Here is a 24700-nt window from a genome sequence, read left to right as displayed (position 1 = left end):
GTTTTGGCAGATAAACTCCCAAATATTTTATAGTGTCTATGGTAACTTTAAATGGGGTTTCTCTTTCTACATCTTGCTGTTGGACTTTGTTAGTAATACATAGAAATGACAGTGATTTATGTGGGTTTATTCACTCTTGTCTTGAAGTTATTTTGTCATATGCCTCTCAAGAAGTAATCACTTACAAATCATTTCTCTTCCCATTTTCTCTCCAGACCTACCTACAGCCTTGCTTAAAGAATTAGGAAAGGTAGAGGCATGGATGCTGTCGGTAAATCAAGAATTATTTATTGAGGCACCTACTATGTGCTAGGCAGGGAAGATATAAGTAGAAAACAATCCCTACTTGCAATTAACTAACATTTCAGTGGGAAAGACAAGACCATTCACAAGGAGATACTATATAAATACACATTTAAAGGCTACAAATAAATACAAAGTAGTTAAATACAAGTCAGTAATTGATGAGGAAGGGTGCTAGCCATGGGGACAGAAGTTGGTGTCTAAACTGTGTCTTAAGTCAACAGGGAGTGTTTATTAAGTTCCTCCCATGTTCCAGCCACCATGCCAAGCCTTGGGGATAGAAAGAGAGGTAAAAAAAAAATAGTCTCTGATCTCAAGGAGCTCAGACTCTAATGGGGGACAAGGTAACATGCAAGAAGGTATGTCCATGCATACAAGGTATGATTGATAAATTGAGGGTGGTCTCAGAGGAACATGCTAAGATTCAGGAGAAGAGGGGAAGGTTCCTTGAAGAAAGTGGGATATTACTGAGACTTGAAGGAAGCCCTCTTAGAGGAAGCACTCAGCCTCATTGGACTGGTGGCAGCCCATCCCTGGTTTTAGGGAAAAAATATCACTTTGTCCTTTCCAATGGGGTGCTGATGGTTTGGTCACTGATTTCAGGGTTAGAGTTGGAAAGTCCAGGGTCATGGGAGAGTTCGTGGTGGTGCATGGCATGAGGACCAGGCATCAGAAGTTAGGGCCAAGGGGTGAGGCCTTGACTTCCTAAGTGACTGCTCTTGCCTGTACTGTGTAGGGGAGGGGACAGAAGTGGACATTTCTTTGTGTTAACTTTTCATATTTTGTATTTTCTTAGCTAAATGCATGCTTGTTCTCCACCCATACTCTGCTAGTAAAACATAAGGTCCTTGAGGGTGGGGAACCCTCATTCTATGCCTGCCATACAATGGGCACTTTGTTAATGCTCATGAAGCAGTGAATGGAATTGATTGCACAAATCTCAAAAATCAGCCATAGAAAGTTGTGACATAGGGAGACCCAGCTGTCCCATGATGCTCCTTTCCCCAACTGAGGCTGTACGTGGGGAAGGAGAGTCTGAAGGTGGCCAGGGCCTGGGTTCTTTGGCAGACAGAGAGCAGAGCTAGTCTCTCCCTTTGAAACCCTTCTGATTTCTCTGCTGGGCTCATTCTTTTTTTTTTAGGGATCATGTGTAGAATGAGCTTCTATTCTGGGCAGACTGAAAAGGGGGAGGAGAAGCCACAAGCCAGCCTCATTTAGGAGAGACCACATGGGAGATGCACCTAGTCAGGTTTATCCCTTAGTTGGAGTCTAGAGCACAATAGAAAAGAGTCAACTCTTCAGTTCCAGAAGAGAAGTGAAATCATCCTTCATTCTCTCAGGAAAGATCTGTCTTTGGGAGAACAAAGAGATTAAGTAGGACAGAGATGAATTCTTTTGAGAATTTCATGAGACTGAGAACTGGAAGGAGACCTTCAAGGTCATCCTGTGCAACCTCCTCATTTTACAGATGGGGAAACTGAGACCCAGAGAGGAGAAGGAGCTTGTGCAGGGCCTGAGGAATAGTGGTCAGCTTGAACCCTGGGTGCTCCAGCTGTTAAGTGTTCCTTCCATGGTATCATTGGCCTCTTGTTTGAAAGGTGAGGAGCTTGAGGCACAGGGAGATTACTTGTTGCCCACAGTCACATAGGTAGGCAATGGCAAAGGAGGAATTTGAATCTCATTCCTATGCCCCCCTCTGTTCTTTCTCTGCCAAACTGTCTGCTTTCCAGCAGAAGAACAAATCCTAAATAAGATTAAGAATTCAGTAGAGAAGCAGCATGTCATGGTGAATGCCAAATCCATCATGGCTCTTGGAGCACTGGCTTCCAGTCCCTCTTTGGACAGTTACTACTAGTATTCAGACTGGGGAAAGTCACAACCTCTCTGGCTCTCATTTTCTGCATCTATAAAATGGGAATGATGATACCTGTAGTACCTATCCTACAGAATAATTATGAGGATCAAATGAGGTAATATATGTAAAATATGAAAATGTTCTCTATTTCTCTACAAGATAGGTAGGTAGGTAGATAGTTAATGAATAAGCACTTCCTATGTACCAATCACTTTGCTAAACAGCTGGGACACTGCTTAGTCAACAAAGGCAGGAGCTTACATTCTAATAGGGGAAGAAAACAAATAAAGGGACCTGGAAAGAGAGGGAAGATACAGGAGGGAGGTCTGGTTCTGGGCAAAGTGAGCCAGAAGCTACTTCTTAGATTGTGATGTCCAGTCCAAAGTTCCAGGAGTGGAGGAGATGGGAGTTATTGCCAAGTACAAGTAATATGGTGTGTACGTGGCCTGGAAGTAGACATGGACCAGGCCTGTGAAACAGAGGGGAGGGAGCGAGGGAATTGGGAACTCAAGAATTATTTTAAAAAATGACAAAATTGTTTTTACATGTTTTATAGATTCTTAAAAGATATTACAAGCCTTAATAATAAGATTTTGACACTTTCAAGGATCTGGGATCTCACTGATAGGGGCCCACCCTCTATGGGTGTGGATTACAACCTAGATACATCTACCTTCTGGTCCTTCTTCAAAGTCTTCTGCAAAGGATCCACCCAACGTGCTGGGGATTTCATCTAGATTCCTTGAGAATACATGGAAATCAGCAGCACATGTGGCTTGTTCATGGGTTATCCTTTGTTTTGGCTATACAACTGACCTACGTCCTTTTCCATCCCAGTCATGCATGTCTTTCCTGATATCCATGAAAATGCTTCCCTCTGTGCGTTCAACATGCTGAGCAACAGACCCACTAACACTGTTTTCACATTATTTTGCTACTCTTTTATGGGATGCTTTCCCTGGGGACTTCTGCTTAAGGCTTTCCTATGGTAGTCCTTCCCATCTTTTGGAAGGCTGTCCCTCCCTTTTTTCTGCTTGCTGCAGTGTTTACCTATTCCCAGATTTCAGCTAAAGCCCTAGTATAACCAGGAGTCCACATCAGCATAGACATCAAGCTTCTAGCTGCTTGGACGCACTTTTCTTCTCCTCTCCTTTGTTCTCAGTTCGGATCCCACGACGGAGCCTGGCTACCCATGTTTCTCTCATGCTGGTCTTTGAGAGATCAGAAAGAAACTGAAGACATGTTTGTTTGTCTTCTCCACGACAAAGAAATGCACAATAACAGGAAGCTGATTCATTTGCAATTTCTAAAGCTTTAAAACAAAGTTCACTCTGGAGTGCAGAGGAATGAGGGCAGCCCTGCTAGGAGAGTCACTAGGGTTTAGTTAGTTCATCCTGCAGTGAACTGAGAGAAATAAACTCTTAATAACCATGCTCAGATAATCAGATGTTTCTTTTTATTAACGAATATGACATTTCGGCAGTTACTTCCAAACACAAACTGCTTTGGTAAATGGACATCAAATAAATGAGTTTTGTTTGTTTCTTAACTAAAATTGAGGGCAAAATAAGATACTGAGCAACTCCATGTTAGTTAACTCTCTAGCTAGATTCTTCAGCTTGCCTTTTGGTGGGATGGCGAAGTCCATGGTCCCCGTTGGGTTGACTGTTTGGGGTCAGAGGACCCTTTGTCACATGCTGGCTACATCACCCAGAGAAAATCCCTTTTTCTCTTTGGGTATTTGTCTCAATCTATAAAATGAAGGGTTTTGACGAGCTCTTTTAGTTTTCTTCCCTGTCTAAATTTATGTTCTTTCAGCTGAACAATGTTCTGTTACTCTGAACATTAGAAATAATTTGAATGTGACAAGTATAGTTTTAAGTAGGAGAGACAAGAGGAATCCACGTCAAAGAGAAGGAAGTTTGAGTAGTTAAGTCAGTGGAAGTCTGTTGGACATCTGTTTGAGAACTATAATGGCAGGTGAGAAAGTATCAGGTCTAGTTTGGAATTCCACATAGGAAGATGGATGGGTATAAATTGGAGAGAGTCCAATGAAGAGGAATAATATTTTTTAAAGGCCTGGAAAATTGCAGTCAGGAGTTTCAAACAAAGAAAAATGATGAGGTAAAATGATTTTGATTTCATCAAGAGAAAAGAGAGATTGCCTAAGTGGTGCCTTCAGGAGTGAAGAAGGGTGAACAAGGCAGGCTGCTCAGCAGGGGAGCTTAAATAAGAAGAAATGGGCTTAAACAGCAGAAGGAAAGATCTCATTCCAATAAGAGAAAGTCATCATTGGGTATAGACTTTGTTTAGAAGAAGTTCACAAAGGATGTCTTGGGGTCCTTATTTTGGGAACAACCCTCTGAACTAGATGTTTGGGTCAAGGATGTTTGGAGGTTGGAGATTAGTGTTCAGGACCTACCTGTATGATCTCAGGTCATGTGATCTCTCTGTGGTTCCCAATCTGTAAAGTAAAACTGGATGGAATGACCTGCAAGTCCTTTCCAACCTTGGTACCTCGTATCCCTTGTCGGGATCTTGTCTCCTCCCCTTTATGAGAATTATTTTGCTTTGAATCAAAGATTCTTGAGGGTAGAGACTTTTTCATTTTATTTTTGTATTCTTCACAACCCAGCCCATCCTGAAAAGAATGAGACCTGGTCTACAGGAGGCATTCAATAAATGCCTGTTGGATTGAATTTTATAAAGACAGCTTTGGGGACTTGTTGGGTACAGGTTCTCATGGTGCTGGTGAGTGGAGAAACCCAAGAGTGTCCACATGAAGAAATAGCCTTTATTTACTGAGGTTGCAAAATGTGTCTGGCCAGGATTGTGTGCACAGTAGACAGGCATTCCTTCTATTGGACCTGTACCATTTCTTTGGTACTGGGAAAGACTATTACTCCGGAATCACAGTGAGAAAGTAGGTGGAGCCATGTTAATGGGAATAACCATGGCGTGTATGTACCCACATCATGATCTTGAAAGCACAGTGCCTCTAGCACTTGGCACATCAGAGGTGTTCAATAAATGTTTGTTGACTTGACTACAAAAGTTGGCAGAAGGACCCAGGAGTGAAACAAAGCTTCCTAGAAAGAAGAACATAGAGTGGGACTTCTGACCAGGTCAAGTGGTCCCAGAGTGGGCTTGTTTGTCAAGTCAAGATAATGAGTTGCCAAACATCCAGGGGAGATCAAGATGCTTTCCTCATCCTGCCTTACAAAGCAAGGTCATGGAAAATAGTTACAGCCATCATGCCATAAAAACCTAAGTAAGCTGTTATCTTATCAGACTGCTACTTCTTCAGGAGCAGTGACTGCCCCCCACTCCCCACGCCCATTCTCTAGTCAAGCAGGCTGAAACAGTTGAAAGAACATTGAGCCCATAGTCAGAAGACCTGGCTTGGAAACTTAGATCTTCTGTTTGACCTTGGGCCGGTCATTCACTATTTGATCCTGTTTCCTCACTTATAAAATCAGGGGTGGAACTGGATGCTCTCTAAGGTCCCTGACAGCCTCACACCTATGATTCTCTAGTTGTCTAGCATCTTTCTTCAAGTAACTTAGAGTTAGGCATATTCTACTTAAAAGAACATCCTGCATGTGTTTTCCAGATAGATGGTGGTTAAGTATTATCGGCGCCTTCAGAATTATCCATCCCTTCTTGGTTTCCTCCCAAAGGCCATTTTTCTATTGAACTTCCCTATTTCTTTTGAAGTTCCCAGCATCCTCCAATCATCTAAGTTCTCAGCCTCTGGGTCCTCCTGGATCCCTCACTCTCACCCCCCTCCATCCTGCCATAGCCAATTATTTGCCAGACTTGGTCATTTTTACCTCTACCACATCTCTCCCATAACATCCTCCCCTTTCATTCAACTCCCATAGCTCCCTCCCTCATTCAGGCTCTCATTAACTCTCACCTGAACTATTACAATAGCCTCATAACTGGTCTTTTTGCTTCTTCTCTACTCCCTCCAATCCCTCCTTCCTATCATCTGCCAAAGTGAGTTCCCCAAAACTCAGGTCTAACCATGTTATTGTCCTACTCAGTAAAGTACAGTGGCTCTTTATTACCTCTGGGGAGAAAAACAACCACGCACTTTTCCATTTACCATTTAAAGCCAACAACTGCTTCCAATCTACTTTCCTGCCTCATTGCCCGTTATATCTCTTTGTGCTTTTTTACTGTACAGCCAAACTCTCCATCTTGTTGTTCCCCACATACAGCCCTCCTTTTCCATCTTTGTGCCTTTCTACTGACCATCTCCCATGCTTGGAGAACACTCCTTCCTCACCTTCATCTCTTCAAAGCCCAGTTTCCTTCAAGGTTCCACTCAAGGCACATGAATGCTATAAATGCTATACATTCCAGCTTCCTCATCTCTAAAATGGAGCTCCCTGCTTACCAGGGCTGTGAGGATCAAATGAGATAATGTTAGAAACTTGCAAGCTGCAAAGCATCACATAAATGCTATCTATTGTCATTATTAGAATTATATGATTTCTACGAGGTTTTAGCATGCACACAACACTGTAAGTGCAGCGTGCTTCAGCAGTGTTCTTATTCCAGACCACCTTTGCAGCCTCATCACGTCCTCCCACCTTCTTGTACCTTCTTTTCCATCCCTGCTGAATTCTTATTCATTGTTGCATGAGGACCATTTACACTCATCTGTCTCCATAACTTGGCTCATATCTTTCCTTCCAATTCCTTCCCCTATTTAATTATCAAAGCCTGACCCACAGTTCAAAGTCCCACCCAAATGCCACCTCCTCCACTGAGGGACCTCTTATCCCCCCAGAAGGAAGTGATTGATGGCTCCTCCCTCAAAACTCTTAGTTTGTTGACCAACACTCATTAGTATTATTTTGTTACTGATGATGTGGCTTCATTTTCAGTTGCGTCGGACTCTCGTGACCTCACAAGATTTTCTTGGCCAAGACAATGGGTTTGTTGTTTCTTTCTCCAGCTCATTTCACAGATTAGGAAACAGACCAACAGATCTAGAAAGTGATGTTGTGGTTCCCCAGGGTCCTCTGTCTTGTTGGATTGTTTTCCTTTGTTTTCATACGTTTATTTCCAGATGCCTGAGCTCAGTCCGGAAGTCATAATTCCTTCTGCTGGTAACGCGTTCCCCATTGATTTACCTGCTTATGTGAAAGGTCTTTGAGCTTTCTTCTTTGGGAGGTCTTTAGTTCGTCTTTCATTTCATTATTACCCCGTATTGCTCACTTTCTGACCCCATCCTTAGATTATGGGTCTCAAAGCACCTCAGCCTCATCCCATGCTGGGCAGTTCACTACTGTAGGTTTCCACCCCAAGTGATTTTGGGGGACAGAAGTGACTCCAGTTCCCTACCCCTCCCTCCTCTTTTCTCTCCTCTCTTTCCCCACTGTTCTCATGGGGAAAATGAAAGAACTTTTTAAAAATAGTAAGCTTCCATCTGCATTTAGCCTCCAAGAAGCCTTTCTCTGGAGGTACTCTTTTGTACCCTCAGGCTTGGAGTAGGACCCTACAGTCCACTCTCCTGCCCCATCCCTTCAGTTCTTTAGTCCTCTGTTCCAGCACTTCTGAGCTTGCGCTCCAATGCAACTACGTTTGTTTGGAACTCGGGTCTCTGAGGCTCTGTAAGAAATATTTTGAGTTGGGGTTTGGGGTTAAGCCTGTTTCAAGCCCAGAAAATATGTCCTCCCCCATTTCTTCTGTTCTCCTGAAGAAATCCTTTTCAGCATAGAACACTACGGTGGTGCTGGAGGGAGGGAGGAGGCCCTGGGCTGTGGGGTGGAGAAGGTGGAGTCCTTGGGTCAGTGAGTACAGACTTGTTATCATGCTGTGGTGGGTGGTGGTGGATGACTGCAGTAGGAGCTCAGGGCAGGCATCAGCTTGTGATTAATTTTTGGCTGTCATTTGGATTCCATTTGTCCTATTCCATGGAGACAGATGAAGTTGCTTTATTTGGGGGATATAATTTGTGTTTTGGAGAGGTTAGGAAGTTGTGGGGAGCAGAGAAAATGTCTCATGTGTAATATATGATAATGCCAGCATTTACATAGGGTCTTGTGCTGGCAATACCTTTACATATGTTATCTGTCTGGAGCCTCATCAGAACCCTGGGAAGCAGGAGATACTGCTATCTCCACTTTACAGATGAGGAAATGGAAGCTGACAGAGTCTAAGGCATTTGCTCAGGGTCACAGAGCTAGGCAGAATTCAAACTCAGGTCTTCCTAGCTCTAAGTCCAGTCTCCCCACTGTTTCCTCTAAGTGCCTTTATAATTCTTAAGAAATGCAACCTTGGGCACAACTCAGAAAATGTGCTGAAACAGTTAATAAGAAAACAGAAGCTTTTCTGTAAAAGCTCTTTCTTCTAATCAGGCTCTCTCCGACTTATCAGTTAGAGATGTGTACATGATGTAAATCATCCACTTCTGGGTCTCAGACCTGGCCAGAGTCTCTCTGCCCTGTGGATCAGCCTTGCCTATGGCTGCCTTTGCCTCTATTGCCCCCAGCCAGGTTTTGTAGCCATCACGTCTGACCTTTCTTCAGCTCACTTCTGCTTATCCTTCACCTCTCCTCCCTCAGTTGGGTGATGAGGCAGCAGCTTGGGTGCCTCAACTGTTTTCAGCAGAGATGGTAAGAGAGGGAAGCCCTCTGCTTCCTCCTTCCTCCCTGCTCTAATGGGGGGAATGAGGGAAGAAAGACACAGGCAGGTCAAATTTGAACTCAGGTCTTCCTAATCCCAAGTTCAGGCTTCATCCATGGAACCACAGAGCTGCCAAATGATATACATCATCCCCAAAAGAGTTTGGCCTGATTATTCACACAAAGCATGAAGACTGTCCACTGTCTAGACTAAAATATTTCAGCTGGATGAATAACATGTCTCTGACCCTTCAGTAGATGTGTCTGGGACAACAAGGGAGCACTAGGATTGGACAGGAAGAAGAGAATGGGCTACATTGCCTAAAGAACATCATTAAACATCTCTAATCATCTGTCAGTGCTTTTGGAGGACGGTCTCCAATATTCTGGGGAGTCCCTCTGTGGATGGCTTAGAGGAGTCCAAACTCCCTGGGCTTAGGCTAGATGGTAGCTAGTCATTCTCTTTGTGATCCAAAATACTGTGAAGACAACGATCTTGACTTTGGAGAAGTCACTTCAATCTCTGTACCTTGGTTTCCTCATCTATAAAATGACCCTCTTTTGATTCTAAAATCTCTCTGGTCATCAGACTTGATGCTCTATAGAAGTGTGAGAGCTATTTTCATTCATTCATTTTCTCTATATTGTGACCAAGTCAGGACCTCAGCTTGAGGAGTCAGGGGCTTCGTGTTGTTTGGAGATGGAGAGCACCCCATCAGGGAAGGTCCTGGGTGCAGGGTGAACCAGTGAGTCATGAAAGGGGACAAGAAGGGCGAGGAGTCAGGTCTGGCCTCTGCAGCTTCAGAGAAAGTGTTAAATGGGGAGGCTCTTCATGGTGCCTAGATCCTTAAAGAAAAAGGCTGGGTTAAAGGACAGGAATGGAAACTGGGAGAAAAATGCTTTTTGCTGTCAGGATTCTCAGCTAAATTTGGGGGAGAATCACTTTTTTCCTTTTTTCTAACCAACATCGGATGTAAGAAAGTGGCCACAAAGATGAATGAATTATACAGTGAACTCAAATCCAATCTCTGTGGGAGAGGAGGACTCTTACACCTAAAAAGAATGGAAATCCTGGGTGCTTCAGTGAGAGGTGCTGTGGGGTGATGGATGACATGACAGCTTGAGTTCGGGTCCTGTCTCTGAAATGCCTGTCCATGGGCAAGTCCCTTACCTCTCTGGTGCCCCAGTAGCCAAGTCACAAAGGAGATGCTGACCCACACTGGGGGAAGGAATTTTCATGCTGGGAGTTCAGTGTACTGAAGAAACCACCTCACCTTGCCCTTCCCCTGCCCCCGCCCCAAAGTTTCAGTGCATTTCTCTCCAGAAATCAGGACTGTCTGAGAAAGCTCAAATGATGAATCGCAGTATATGAATTTTACTTTCAGTTCCCTTAGACTGGTCCTGCCACAAGAGCAGGGAACCATTTCCTTTTTTAAGCTACCATATCTGAGTACTGGCTCCTTAGCCCGGAGTCCCCTAGGTCACCTAGCCAGGTGCTTAGTCTCTGTGGAGTGATAGATTGGAAGATGATGTTCCTGGTGCGCTCTCAGATCACCCAATGATACAATCTACTCCTAGGTCAGCAATTAACCCTAACCCTAAAAGGGAGGTTAGAGGTCCCCAAGGCCAATCTCTTCATTTCCCAGAAAAGCAAACTGAGACTCAAAGCTTGGAAATGACTTTCTCAAGGTCCTTCAGCCCCCTAGTAATCTGAGGCAGATTCGAGCTCAGGGCCTCTCCTCCCTTCCTCTCACAATGCCTGCCTCCTTCTGGGCTGGTGCTTATCAGAATATCTGACCCCAAGCTCTCAGTCTCCACCAGTGAATGTGCTCATATTAACACAGGGATAGTGATGCCTCCCCCAAAGTAGCTATTTTACATTTCCAGAAAAAAAAAAGATGAAATAGAATTCTGGGGAGACAGCACTGAAAGGTGCCTTTTAGGGCTGATTTGTCCCTTTCAGAGACCATAATAATTATCCTCCAAGGCTGCGGGGATGTCATGGGCTGGCTGCAGGGGATGGGGTGAATCTGGGTACCCCAGCCTCTCACGGAGCTCAGCCTTTGAAGGGCAGAAGGGCCGCCACCTGCATCCATGGAGGGCACACTCGCCTTGGTGAAGTCCCACAACACGAGGCTGGTGAGAGCAACAGAAGGAATGCTGGCTCTGAAGTGGGTCCTATTCTGCCTTGATCCCTGTGGGACCTTGAACCAGTCACTGAGCTTCAGGCATCTCCTCTGTAAAGGCAGTACTTGGTCTTGATGACCTCCGAGGCAGGTGGTCCCTCCTAACTCTGGAACCTCAACCCCCCACCCCAGGGTGGGAGGTAGCCCCCTTCGCATGGGGCCCATTACCCTCCCCCCATTCCTAACAATGTCTTGAGCAAGCCCTGCTTGGAGCACAAAGAGTGATGTCATCTTGTTCACTGAGCACTTGTCGGCTGGTCTGTGAAGTCTCCTGGTCCCATGCCATCGGGCCATGGCTCTCAGCCAAGGAGGCCCTTGTCCCTGGGCTCTCTCCTCCTCATCTCCATAAATATCATCCTCTAAGTGCATTAGCTCATGCTTTGGCCACAGCCCAGCTGAGTCCTCGGGGAAGGAAAGGAGCATCTTTTCTGATGGATGTGGCCATATCTCATCAAGGTTTTCATTAAGCGATGACCACATAAAGGAGATCAATAATGTTGGCTCTCTGGGGCATCAGGTCTTTGGGGGAAGGGGGGAGTATTTGAATTGCCTCCAGTTGCCTGTCGCTGATGTCATTCTCCTCTTTGCTCCCGCAGCCTTGGCCCATGGGGACGCCAAGAAAGTGGCCTACCCTACGGACAGCAATGGGGAGTTTTGTGGCCAGAAGAACACCCACAACGAGTGAGTATGGTGCCCACATCTGCCCAGGGTGGCACTGCCAAGCCCTCCTCCACTCACACCACCTAGGTCTGCAGCTGGACAAGATCTCAGGCCCTAGGTCTATCCCTCCATGTTACAGAGGAAGAAACAGAGGCCCAGAGAGCCAAAGGCCACCCCAGCACAAAGGGTTAGACTCACCACCAGCACTGTCTGATTCCTTTTCTCTCTTTTTCCAGCCCTTCTCTTCTCTGCTCCACCATTCTTTGGGCCACCTTCTTACCAGTTGAGAGGTTTTGAGTGGCTTGAGTTGAGGACACAGGGTGATAGGAACATAGATTAGAGTGGGAAAGGATGTCAGATGCCATCTGGTCCAACATGCTCCCTAATTTATGGAGGAGGAAACTGGAGTCCATGGAGGATAAGTGATGCTGAAGGTTATAGGAATAATGTAAGAGGTAGATTTGAATTTGGTCTCAGTTCCTCTGGTTCTTTAACATTCTCTGGACAACTTTGCATGAGGAATTCTTTTTGCACAGTCTTTTTTGGATGGTATAAAAATAAAACTTCGTAAAAATGAAATTGTAAATGCTGGATTGTCCCAACCATCTCATCAGAAATTAAATTTAAGATAGAAATGAAAGGGCCTGGCCCTCTTGCAGCATAGCAGTACAGATGGAGAGCTGGACGTCAGCCTCTAAGACCTGGGTTCAAGTAACATTGATATCCAAACTGTCTATGACCCTGAGTGAGTTCTTAATCTCTCAGGGCCCCAACCAGCTCTCTCTGACTCTAAGCTGCAAAGAAGGTGCCAACCTTCCTGGGGAGGAATGAGTCTCCTCTCATCACCACTCAGTTCCTAAACCAGTGAAATCTCAAGCACAATTCCTACTCCTGGATACCTCTCATAAGACAGGAAAAACCTGGAGACATCCCAATGCGTGGTGGCCTGGAATTCACCAGACAATCTTGCTGTTTCTGCCAAAACCTTGAATAACTACAATGACAAAAATGGAAACAAAATTTTAAGATGATTCTCCAACCGTTCCTTCTCTCTGCTGAAGGATAACTGCAGTTTCATTATTGAAAATAAATTTATCTTTTCCTCTCCTTTAGCCTAAAAACTGAAAGGAAGAAAACCACAGTTGTAGAAGGTGCTCACCCACTCCCCACTGGGCATCTCTTCCTTACCTTGTGTGTCTGGGGCTGGCACATGCATCTCTGGAACCCTTATGACTAATCCTCCTTCTGTGGTAATTAGTACAGAATGGTTGGCAACCTTCAAAGCCCTAACTTTTAAAGGAAAAAAGGAATTGCTTTTATTAACAGAATTCTCTACCCAGAGAGGTGGTCCTAGTTGAAAATATAAATAGGTTCAAGGAAGGTTTAGATAGATCACTCAGGGGAGCCCAAGATGCTTTGGGGGCACATTCCTACTCACTGGAGCTGGAGGTCATAGAGGACAGCCATGCTACTGTAGTAGGCCCCTGGGAGGGACTTTCAGAAATTCAAGTGACCTGAGTTTTGACCCAGTAGAACAATCCTTAGCTCTTAACCTCAGTGACCCAGGAATGTAGAGGCCTGACTAAAAGACAACCTTTGCTGGTGAGTGGGACAAAGAAGGCTCTCAGTGCTACAAAATCTCTTTGTTCGTATCCCTAGTTCCTCAAAGTTATTTTAAAATCATTTTTAAAGGTTTCGTTGAAAATAAAATCTCTCTGACAAAAAGGGATCCAAACTCAGCTGCTGACCCACTTCTTTCCAACTGACTTGGATACAACAAATTGTACCATAGCAAAGAGCCAGGACAGTTCCATGATGCATCGGTGGCCTATTATAACATGTGCATTTTCGTGTCCAGGGAGGTCCACTCCCCAAGGGCAGATGCACATTCCGGTGTGCCCAGAATGGAGACATTTCATGGAATTCAGTTCAATGAAGAAAACTGATTCAGTTGGAATTGAGTTCAGCCCTTCATCCACACGCACTGTTGGGACCTACATGGGTTGTGTTTAGAACACATTTGGCTTGAGCCCAGACCTTGCCTCCATGGGGACAGTCTGAGATGATCAGAGCTCAGTGTCATGAGGCAAGTAGCATTTGAAAAGTCACTCTGATGTAGGAACAAAACAGTTATGGAGTTCTGTGTCTGTGCAATGTCATTCTGATGTCTCTGGACGATAATAATTACAAATGATAAGAGATGTAATTTCTCTAAGTACTTACCGGTCTATAATTCGTGCTCACAACGGGCTGGATAGCAAGTGCTCTGATTGCCCAGACTCTAGATGTATGAGGAGCCTTTGGGTTAGAGAGGTTAATGCCTGGAGCAGAGTTGGGGCAGGATCTGAACTGAGACCATTGTCTGGTGCTCATCAGTCATGCATGCTGCCATCTTTGGCTTCATTTAAAAGGAGATAGTGTCCAAAATGGAGGGAGCTGGATGTTCCATTGTATGAACTAAATCAGCAATTATTTACTGAGCATCCACTCTGTGCTGGGGGCCAACTTAAGTGCAGACAAACAAACAGTCGCGGCTGGCAAGGAGTTTACAGTCTGATGGGAGAAGACAAGAATATGTGCATATGTGCATATATGTGTATATATGTGCTGCACATGTACATAGATATGTACACATGTGTATATGTACAACTATGCATGATAGAAAAATATTAGGATAAATTCACAAGATGATAAGGTATTTATGTATAATGTGGGAGGGAAAACACTAGAGCATGGAAGGATCAGGAGAGACCTCACGCAGAGGGTGGTACTGGAGCTGTGTCTTGAAGATGGAGAAATATATTCAAGGTGCAGGGTATGGCCAGTGCAAAGGTATGGAGGCAGAGAGTGAGGAACAGAGAGAACACCAGCATGGAGAAGGCAAGAAATATGTAATGAGGCTAGACTGGGGGTGAGAGAGACAGAGACAGACAGAGACAGAGAAGAGGAAAGAGCCTCCTTGGGGTGGCTGGAGGAGGGTAGTAAAGGTATTGGGGTACTCCCCCAGTCCTGCTCTTTGAGGCCAAGACTGCTATTTCTGCTCTTTCTCCTGGGGGTGATAAGTGCATTAAGGATCCCCATCCTTCCTCTATCCCTTGGTGAGTGAAGTCTGGATGTTTGCTCTGTGTTGTCCAGACAACATTTGGAACAGTGTGTTTGGTCCTGGGAGGGACATTTAGAAGGATGTCAATAAGCCATAGTTTGTATGTCCAGGAGAATGACCGTAATAATGAGGCAGTCAGATATACTGCCATGTGGATAGTGGTTGAAGAAACTAGTGCTATTTTGCTTGAAGTTCTTCCGCTCAGCTCCATTGAGGAAGATGAGGCACACGAGTGAAGATTTTAGGAGGCTTGATTTTGACTCCATGTAAGAGAAGATGCTTCCCTACTCAGGCACTGGTGGGCTCCACTTTCCCTGGTGGTCCTCAGGTAACAGCTGGAGAGCCACTTCCTGCCAGGGGGAGGTTAAACCAGATGGTCCCCATGAGTCTGTGGTCTGGAGATGGGGCTGGAGCAGATCCTGGTAGCCAAAGATATCTTTCAGTTTCCCAAGCAATGGAAAGGTGCATGGTGAGTGTTGACAGGAAGTGATGTCAGAGATATGTGAGAACCTAACAGGGGAGAGGGGTAGGTCCTGGTGGAAGATGGGAAGACAGCTGAGGCATCTGGAGGGTTGCTCTGGCCGGCAGAGGCATTCAGAGTACCAGTGTGTGACCTTCAAGTCCTGGGGGATCCTTATTTATGAAGAAAGCATGGGAAAGAATTCTGCAAGGGAGAAAGTGCAGAAGGTAAGTGGTTTTTATCTGGGAAAGGAGTGAATTCCACACCCATAAAACCCATCCTTCAATAGTCAACAAGCATTTCTTAAATGCTTACCATGTGCTAGGAGCAGGGGACACTCAGGGAATAGGCATAGGGAAACTGGATGTGTGATGTCACTAGGACAGGGAGCTGTGAGCCACATACACACACTCTATCTACGAGCACAGGGCTAGAGTCGCTTCTGTGCCAGCATCTCCTGCTCCTGAGAAGCAGCCTGGCCTCATGGGAAGAGAGCTGACCTCAGAGCCAAGGCGTGCCACCTCTGGACTGTGTTGGCACAAGGCACTTCTACGCTCCTAGGAAATGCCCTAGAAATCTCTCCAAGGTGACACTGCAGAGCAGGACTTGAGGTGCCTTGGGAGAGCAGGTTCTCCCCAGGAGCTGCGACAGTGGTGAGACTGCAGGTCTGGTCCAGAAGACAGTGCCAGGCTCTGTGCCAGCAATGGGGAGGGGTCTTCATAAAGGTGAGGAGGCACCAAATACAGACAAAAGAATGGCCCTCACCCCTGAGTTCCCCAGGCGTCCAGCTGGGCACAGCAGCATATATCACCAAGGCTGCCCTTGGCAGAGCCTACTCTAGGAGGGTCAGCTGTGGGTGGTGGAGTACTCAACCAGAAAATGCTTGATTGATATTGGTGCCATCTCCTGGCCACTACGGGAACCTCAGCCCTGAAAGGCTGTGCTGAAGACAACTTTGGGCACCGTGCCTTGGTTCTGCATGCGTCCTTAGCAGAAGTGGGCACAGAGGAAATATCCTGTCCAAGATGTTCAGCACAGGGAGAGGGGGAGGCTCACAGGCACTCACATGCACACTCGTGTACACACGAGCACACATATGCATGCAACATACTCACATATACATACACACATACCATGTGCACACAGGTACACACACACACACACACACACACACACACTTTTTCATTTGCTTGTTGGATGCAATTGGCATCTTTAGCATAAATGAATCCCTTTCTTCCTTCTCCAGCATGGAGATGACTTTACAGGGTGATGTCATTCTCACATATCACTTTGACTGAGTGCGTACAAGTGAGCCCAGGAACCCAGCTGTCAGTTTAATTTTGATTTTCTTATCTGTTCTTTGGAGATCTCTAGGTTGAATGAACAACCCCCAATGATCACGTCTCCTCCCTGTGTTATACCTGTGTTCCTCCCAGTACAGTGCTTAACTCTGAGCTGGGTCATCCCCCCCAGTGCTTGAAAAACTGGCTCCCATGAGCCCTGGGGACCTTGAGGAACCTTCCAACTGAATCCACAAAACTTGGTTATTCACTGTCACCTCTTCTAGTCTCCCACCAAGAGATTGGAAAGCTGTGGAAAGACCATTCCAAAGACTTTGGAACAAATTGCCCCAAAAGTCAACTCTTCTTATTATGATTAATTTTCCACTCAGTCCCAAAGAGGACATGGCCTCCAGGACCCTGCTGCTGCCCCAGGATGTATCATTTGGAGTTGACAGCTGCCTAAGAATTTTTGCAAAAACTCCAGGTGAACTTTGACCCTCAGTTTCCTTCTTTTGTTTCCTCCTTTGAGGAGTTGGGATCCTCAAGGTTCCTTCCGGCTCTTACTAGGCTCTAATGATAAAGGCATTTGCTCATGGAGTCAGTGGCTTATAGCACTGAGGAAGCTTTCCTTACAGGCTTGCTTTCCTGAAGGTGAATGGAAGCGGATGAGGGCTTATGGGCAAGGAGGCCTGGGGCCAAAAGGGTTGGTGTTTCCATGTTCCCTAGTCTTAATGTTTTTCCTGCTGTCTTTCTCTATAGGGAGAAGAATTTTTTGTTTTATTTTAACACTCTGCAGTGTGCCAACTCCGTCATGCTAACAAGGCTATGGTGCCCGACCAGGCAGGTAAGGCATGGGTGAAGCTGCCTCCCTTCTGCCTCAGAAAAAGCTCAGCTTCCTTTGAAGTCCAGCAGGAGTGCCAAGGCTTCAGGAGCCAACCTACCTCCCTTGGGCTTCACACTCTGGAAATGACTTACTCCTGCTCCACATCTACTATGTGGGGACTCCTCTGTGAACCTACCAGTAGAACATAAGCTGCTTGAGAGCAGGACAAGGTTGCTCTTATTGATGTGTATTGGGCTGAATTCCATCCTCTTGTGGGGAGAGGAATTTGGACATTCATCCCTGATACCAGTTAGATCCACGTCTCTGCCAGGCCTTGTAGAATGTAGGGATGAAAAAGAAACAGTTGTCATGGGATTAGCCTTTTGGATAAAGGACTAGCCTTGGAGTCAGGATGTGTCTGAGGGACTCAGACCCTGCTTCTGACATACAGTAGCTGGGTGGCCATGCACCAGGCACTGTACTTCTCCCAGGGAAAGGGGCAACTCTCTAAGACTGAAGATCACAGCTTGTTCACCTGAATCAAAGAAGGCAATTTGAACACTGAGAGCTCCCCTAAGCCAACCCAATAGCATATCCAGTACCCTCCCTCTCACTCCTTTGTAAAAATACCCCAGCAGCTGCAACAGAATGTTCAGGTAAGAGGTCAGCGATGCTTAATCTGCGGCAGATTGGTGATGTCATTTGTACGATGGAGGCCTTCAGCAGGTTGATGATGCCTATGGCCCCCTTCTTAGAAATGGATTTTTTAAAAATCATAATTGAAGGAAATAATACATTTCAGTTAATAGTTAGTGAAAATAAAGACATCCTTTTTTTTGTATCAAAGTTCACTAAACCGTCCATTGACCCATCAGGGATCTGCGGACTCCAGGCTAAGAAGCTCTGAGGCAGACTTATTATACAAATGTAGAAACAGAGGCTAAAGACCTTGCCCAAAGACATGTCTCTAGCTACAAGTGTGGCCGAGTTCATTGCCAGCTGATCAGGCAACCAGTGATAAGTGCTGTGTTAGATTGGGGGAGCCAGGTTGTGGTCAGAGATCAGGAAAGAGAAAGTGTAGAAAGTCACCCCCAGGGAAGACTGTGGGACAGAGATTATGGAAGAAGATGTACACAGCAAAGCATTTTAAAAGGCGTAAAGGCTGAAGGTTATTACCAGCTGAGAGTTTGGTGTGCATGGGAGGGGTGGGGGCGTAAAGGAGTGTGCTTCTTAACTATCATTCCCATTTTACAGAGATGTCCCATGTTGCATCAGATAGGGGGCCATATCTGGAGCCAGAGCTTGCAGAGAGACATTGTGGGGCACACCAGCCATTCTCAAGCTCTCTGGCTTCAAGACTCCTTTTTACTCTGGAAAATTATTGATGATTCCCGCCCCCCCCCCCCCCACTGAAAGCTTTTATTTATGAAGATTATGGCTATCAGTGTTCGCCATATTAGAAATTCAAGTGGATAAATATAAAAAAAATGTAATTATTACTTTAATAAATAACTTATTGATTGATTTAAAACAATAATAAATATATTCCATGTTAACATAAATAATATATTTTATGAAAGGATATTAAATTTTCCAAAGCACAAAAGAATGAGAAGAGTGACTCTGTTTTCCATATTTTTGCAAATCTTTTTAATGTCTGGCTTATTCAAAGACAACCAGATTCCTGTAACTGCTTGGGATACATTGCTACTGGGATACAAACTACTGGGATACATGGTTTTGGTTGAATGACATTTGGCCTCCCACAGATGTGTATTTGGAAAGAGGGGAAATCTTTCAGTGGCAAATATAGTCTTAGTATTATGAGAATTGATTTGACATCAGGCATGCTCAGGAGGATAGACTCCTTACCTGGAGAACCATTGGTGGAGAGAATCAGTGAAATGACTTGAAGTTAATAAGATCACAGTTCACATATCACCTTTACCTGCTGTGTGACCCTGGGAAAGTCACCCTTTATGCCTCAGTTCCCTCATCTGTAAAGTGAGGGAGTTGAACTTGAACAGCCCCTTAGGTCCTTTGCCGCTCTAAATCTGTGACCTGAGTTCAAATACCATTGTGGGTATGGAACGTGGCACAGACTGTCAGACTGAGGTGAGAGGTTGGTTAGATCTGTTATGCTGCAAGAAATAAGGAGAGAGGAGAGGTACCTTTGGAAATAAGCTGGTGTAGAAAGAAAGGCTATTGATGAGTATTAAACATTTTTTTTTTTAAAAAGTGTCATTGTACTCATTGGACAGATGAAGAAATGAGGCCAACCCAGGTACAAGGCCCCATAGTTAGGACTTGGCCTGCAGCATCCACCTGACCAGGGCCTCCACATTGAGCTAGTAACAGGAAAACAAAATCGCTGTTCTTGGAGATGGTGCTGATTCACTTTCTCAGGGATGGCATTCTGAATTTCCTAAGTCAGGCAGGTGCGGTTCTGTCACTGGTGGAGGTGTCAAGCTTGTATGTCCAGATGTTAACAATCTGGCCTCACTTCCCACATGTGTCAGAGGAATGGGTTGGAATGGAGAGAGAGGCAGGCACCAATTCCAACTCTGCTGGCTGAGCCCATTATGCAAGGATAATGATGGTGCTTCGAGGCTACTCACCATGTACTTTGCATGCATTATCTCATCTGAATTCAGATGGGGAGTGCTAGGGGAGGGAGCCAGGACCTAATTAATGAGTTTCTTTTCCTGCAGAGAGAAGGCCACTAATTAGCTGGAATTCTCTTCCAAGTGGCCTCCCCATTCTTTGCTGCCGTTAATGCACAGCCTCCATCACTGAGGAAAGTGGGTATATTTCCACAGAGCTCAGGCCGTTCACTTGCCTTACCTTCTCCCATGGTCCAGGCACCCGGAGGATGGGCAGCGATCCACTCAAAGATCAACCTCCAAGTGACCTTCATTTCTGGCTAATTGCAGAGTGATTGCCGCCTAGTCAGCATCCTATTGGAAGTGAACAAATTGGTGGGAGGGAGGAAGGCAGAGAGGAGAGGGGCTTGTATTGTCTGGTTCTTTAGCAGCGCGTTAGAGCTGGCATGGGATGTGATCCAATTCTTGTGTTAGACATAAGGCGCTTGGCATGTTACTCCTTTGTAGGGATACGCACATGTGTGTGAGGGAGGTGGGGGAGGGAGCGAGCGTTGATTGAGCATCACTATGTTCCAGCGTGATACAAATATTACATCATGTAGTATGCACATGCCATTGTATGTGCATATGCCTATATGTGCACATCTACATAAATGTAACATATATGACATAGTGAGCAGTGCAGGACTTGGCATTGGGAAGACTTGGTCTGTGAGCAGCCTCTAACATCTGAGAGCTGTATTGCCTAAGCACATGACCCAGTCCAGATCCTGGTAAACCCCTTGCAACATGAATGAAGGAATGAATGAAGCAGGGATTAGGTTTTTAATATGCGCTGAGCTCCGGAGACACCAATGCACCCAGAAAAGTTAGACAATTCCTGTTCCAGAAGCTCCTGGTCTAGCTGGGGAGACAAACCCTAGGGAAGGTCTTAGCTGCCAGTCACTGGGAAAGGTCCCCTGGTCCTTAGGGGGCAGTGGCAATAAGCATTAAGCACCTACTATGTGTCAGGCCTACTGTGCTAAGCACAGTCCATCCCATTGACGCCCCAGGTCTCTTTCAGAATAGCTGCCTCCCCCATAATATGCTTGTGATTTTGCGGGGGGGGGGGGGGGGGGAATTCAAATGGGAGATTTCGCATTCCTCCCTATGGCTTTTCTTCTTAGATTCAGCTCAGTGTTCTGACCTGTCCAAGTTCTTTTGGATCCTGTCTCTGTAATCCACGATTGGGCATCCTTCCAAATCTTGTGGTTTGCACATTTTCTGGGGAGACAATCTGTGCCCTTCCCCAGCCCAGCCATGTCTAAACTCTCTGCACCAACCTCTCCGATGTCCTCCAGACTTTCTGCACAGTACTTCAGAAACTGCTCCAGCCCCAGGCTCCCCAGGATGGAAGCAACCTCTGCCCTTGCAGCCCCTCCCTATGACCCACCGCTTCCTGCCAGAGAAGGGCATATGAGGAGGATGCTCTGGCCTATCACATCTTTGTTCTTTGTAGCCATACTCCTGTCTTTCCTGCCACATTTTCTCCACCATCCTCCTAGATTAGGCACCTTGATTCTCCCCACCTGCTTTCTAGCTTTCTTTCAGATCTTGTCTGGCTCCATTAGAGTGTAAGTGCCTTGAGGGCAGAGATTATCTTTTTGTGGGGCTCTGTGGACTCTGAAGGAGCCAGCCTCACTGATGACTTTGCACAGCTTGGCTCCATCACCCTCGTAACATCATTGGTCCTCTGAGATCAAAGGACGAGCAACAACAGCATGATTTTGTATTTCCAGGGCTCATCGCAGTGCCTGGTATACAGTAAGTGCTTACTAAGTGTTATTGTAACCACACAGGGCCAAGCACAGATCCCTAGGTACTCCACTGTGGACCTTTGTCTATATTAACATTGAATCATTAACATCTACTCTTTGATGCTGGCCATCCTAGGAGATCTGATTACTCTGGATTATTGTCTAAACCTTATCTCTACATTTCTTCCACAAGATTTTTAGCATGAGATCCTTTAGGGATATTTTATCAAAATCTTTGCAAAAAACCAAGGTGAACAATATTCATTGTACCATCCTCCACAAACCCCACGTCTTCGCTTTCCCTTGATGGTCAGCCAAAGTGAATTAGGTTTTAGAAAGGGCACTTATTAAGCGTGTGCAGCAAGCTTGGGTGCATTGTCCCCTTGCACAAACATAGACAGTTTTACAAGGTGTCACACACAGCTGAGAAATATTCAATCAACTGCCAAATCCTTTGGATTTTCTTATTGAAATAGCTTTCTCATACAGTCTTCCTTCCCTGTTCCGTAGTGTAACAATACACCCCACCTAAACAAACTATTGTAATAGCCTCCTAACAAATCTTGCTTCCATCCCAATCCCTCATCCCCAAGACTGCTAGAAACATCTACTTTATGTGTATAAATAATAGGTGATTCTGGGGCAAAGCCAAAGGGGGGAAAGGAAGGCATGGTGACAACAAAGAACAAGACTAGTCGTAATAAGACTTAGAGACACACAGAAGGATGAATTATGATCAGATAAAGGAATTTCAGATTCTGGACTGTGGAAGGGGAACATATGTGGGTAATGGGAACACTGAGGGTGTGAGCACCACTCTGCACAGCTGAAGGGGATAGGTCATGGAAGCTGTGCCAGGTGAGGGACTGGGAGGTGGCGAATGCCAACACGTGTTCTGAAGTCCCCCAAAATAAGGACTGGAGTTGGGCTAAAGAGGAAAACTTTAAGGGATAAGGGAAGATGATCTGGGGACCAGCCAGTGGCATCCACAGACTCTGGACTGGGTGACAAATGACTGGAGTTGACCTCCAAAGAGCAACGCTGCTCAACAATCTTCAGGGTCTCCATTTTGCCCAAGTGAGGTCTAAAGTCCTTTGCCTGACCTCTCAGGCCTTCCACAAAGGATTTAGGATTACCTTCCATTTCCAGTTTGTCCTCTCCCACTCTCTTCCATTTCTTTAATCTGCTTTTATAGATGAGAATACAGACCTAGAAAGATGAAATGACTTGGCTGGCCATATGGAGAGTAAATCTTAGAGCTGTCTTGGAGATGACTACTTCTGATGCCAATTCCAGTGTTTTTGCCACTGGACCATGCTGACTTCTAATGGCCCATGAAGAGGAAAGGTTGGGTTTATGGCATTCTCATAGGTTCATGGTTAGCTCTGGGAGGGCTGTTAGAGATCCAACCCCCTTTGCTGGCCAGGACACACATTAGCCAAATGTCTGAAAACCTTGGAGTCACAGATGGTGTCCCAGAGGATCCTGGTGTGAATATCCATGCTGCCAATAAAGGGTTCCAGGACAAAATGGTGATGTGGCACTTATAGTTAAAATATGAAATGTTGACATTTTAACGTATCCACAATGCTTCTCATGTATGTTGATTCCCTCACCCCCCAGGGCAAAAATAGATCCAATTTCCTCTACCTGGCACCAAATTTTCCTTCTCTTTTTCTTTATCTGAAGAGTATTCTGTGCCCCAGGGGACTCTAGAGACCAGCATTTATAGGCTCTCATCATATATTTCAAGCCCCAAAGTATTTCCTGGCCAGATTCATTTGGCAAATGTTGTTTTAAGTTAATCCATTTTTGCTTATACTGGTAAATAAACCCAAAAGAATAGTATTCCCATTGCCTGATCCTCATTACACGCCTACTCCCTGAACATATTTCGCCCTGGGTAGCTCTTTGCAGAGTTCTGAATTGGCTCTGGAGCCCAGCCTTCTGCCTCATCTGGGCGTCAGCACAGCAATCTGATTGGTAAGGATGGGATCTCCACTCCCATCCACCTGACACTGGGAAAGGATTCTTAACAAAGATTGATTACTGCAAATGACCCTAAGTTTGTTAGTTTCTCAGAGTGATGAAAACTTAGTTATGGTTTGCACATTGCTGTTGAGAAAGAGCTGGTCTCATAATTATGGGTAACATGGATGAACAATGTTCCAAGCATTTTTAAATGTGACATTTTATTCTGTTCATGGGTATGAGGTGAACCTTTAACTCTGAATACTCATAGCCAACACAGGTAAGAGATGATTCTTCCATCTTACCCCTGTCCTCTGATTCTGAGCTTCAGCATACAGCCACCCTGATGATCAACAATCCATTTAGGCATCGCCTCTTCCTGTGTATTATATGCCCCAGAACGTTGGCAAGAGAGATTGGCGCTAAGATCTTGGGCATGGGACTGGAAAGGCCAAGCCAGCCTTGCTTTTGACACTCACGAGCTGCATGACCTTGGGCAGATCCTAACCATTTCACAGCCTCCATTTCCTCATCTGACTCTAGCCCTTACTTCACAGGGCTGTTTGATGGGTCCAAGAAGAAATCGTTGGTTAGTGCTGTCTACATATGTGTCAATTATTATTTTTTGTCTTTGCTGCTGCTTTTCCTTCAGATGAGGAAATTGAGACCCAAAGACACAAAGACTGGTCAGGAAGTAGTCAAGTTGAGATTTGAACGCTCAACTCTTCACTACATTTGTATCTCTCAGATCTTAGATCTAAGCTCGAAGGGGCTTCAGAGGCTGTGTAGTCCAACCCCATCCAATCCCAATGAGGAAGCTGGAGCACTTGGCCCAACTAGAAAGTGTCAGGGGCAGGATTTGAATCCAGACCCTCTAACCCCAAATGTAGCCCTCCTCCTTCCATTTCTTCTCATATGATGATAGATTTGTGCTGGAAGAGAGCTCAGAGATGCTTTCCTCCATCCTTGTCATTTTATAAATGAGGAAACTTAAGTTTAGGGCATGACGTAGCTTG

At 45.4% G+C, this 24700-nt stretch overlaps 1 protein-coding gene across 11 annotated transcripts in view; it reads left to right on the top strand.

Annotated features, from left to right (window-relative positions):
* The window catches only part of SLC44A5 (solute carrier family 44 member 5), a 371344-nt gene that overhangs the window by 262323 nt on the left and 84321 nt on the right, over nt 1-24700 (top strand). For all 11 annotated transcript variants that reach the window (XR_011975904.1, XM_072649869.1, XM_072649871.1 and 8 more), the window contains 2 exons: nt 11582-11666; nt 17251-17335. Coding sequence is in view for 10 of the 11 variants with exons in the window: in XM_072649869.1 (XP_072505970.1) it covers nt 11582-11666; nt 17251-17335 (170 nt within the window). In the remaining variant the exon portion in view is untranslated. The remainder of the gene's footprint in view (nt 1-11581; nt 11667-17250; nt 17336-24700) is intronic.

This window comes from Notamacropus eugenii, chromosome 2 (genome assembly GCF_028372415.1).
Source record: "Notamacropus eugenii isolate mMacEug1 chromosome 2, mMacEug1.pri_v2, whole genome shotgun sequence".
Taxonomy (NCBI): Eukaryota; Metazoa; Chordata; class Mammalia; order Diprotodontia; family Macropodidae; genus Notamacropus; species Notamacropus eugenii.
The sequence above is the reverse complement of the archived record's forward strand: the minus strand, read 5'-3'. Positions and strand labels throughout refer to the sequence as shown.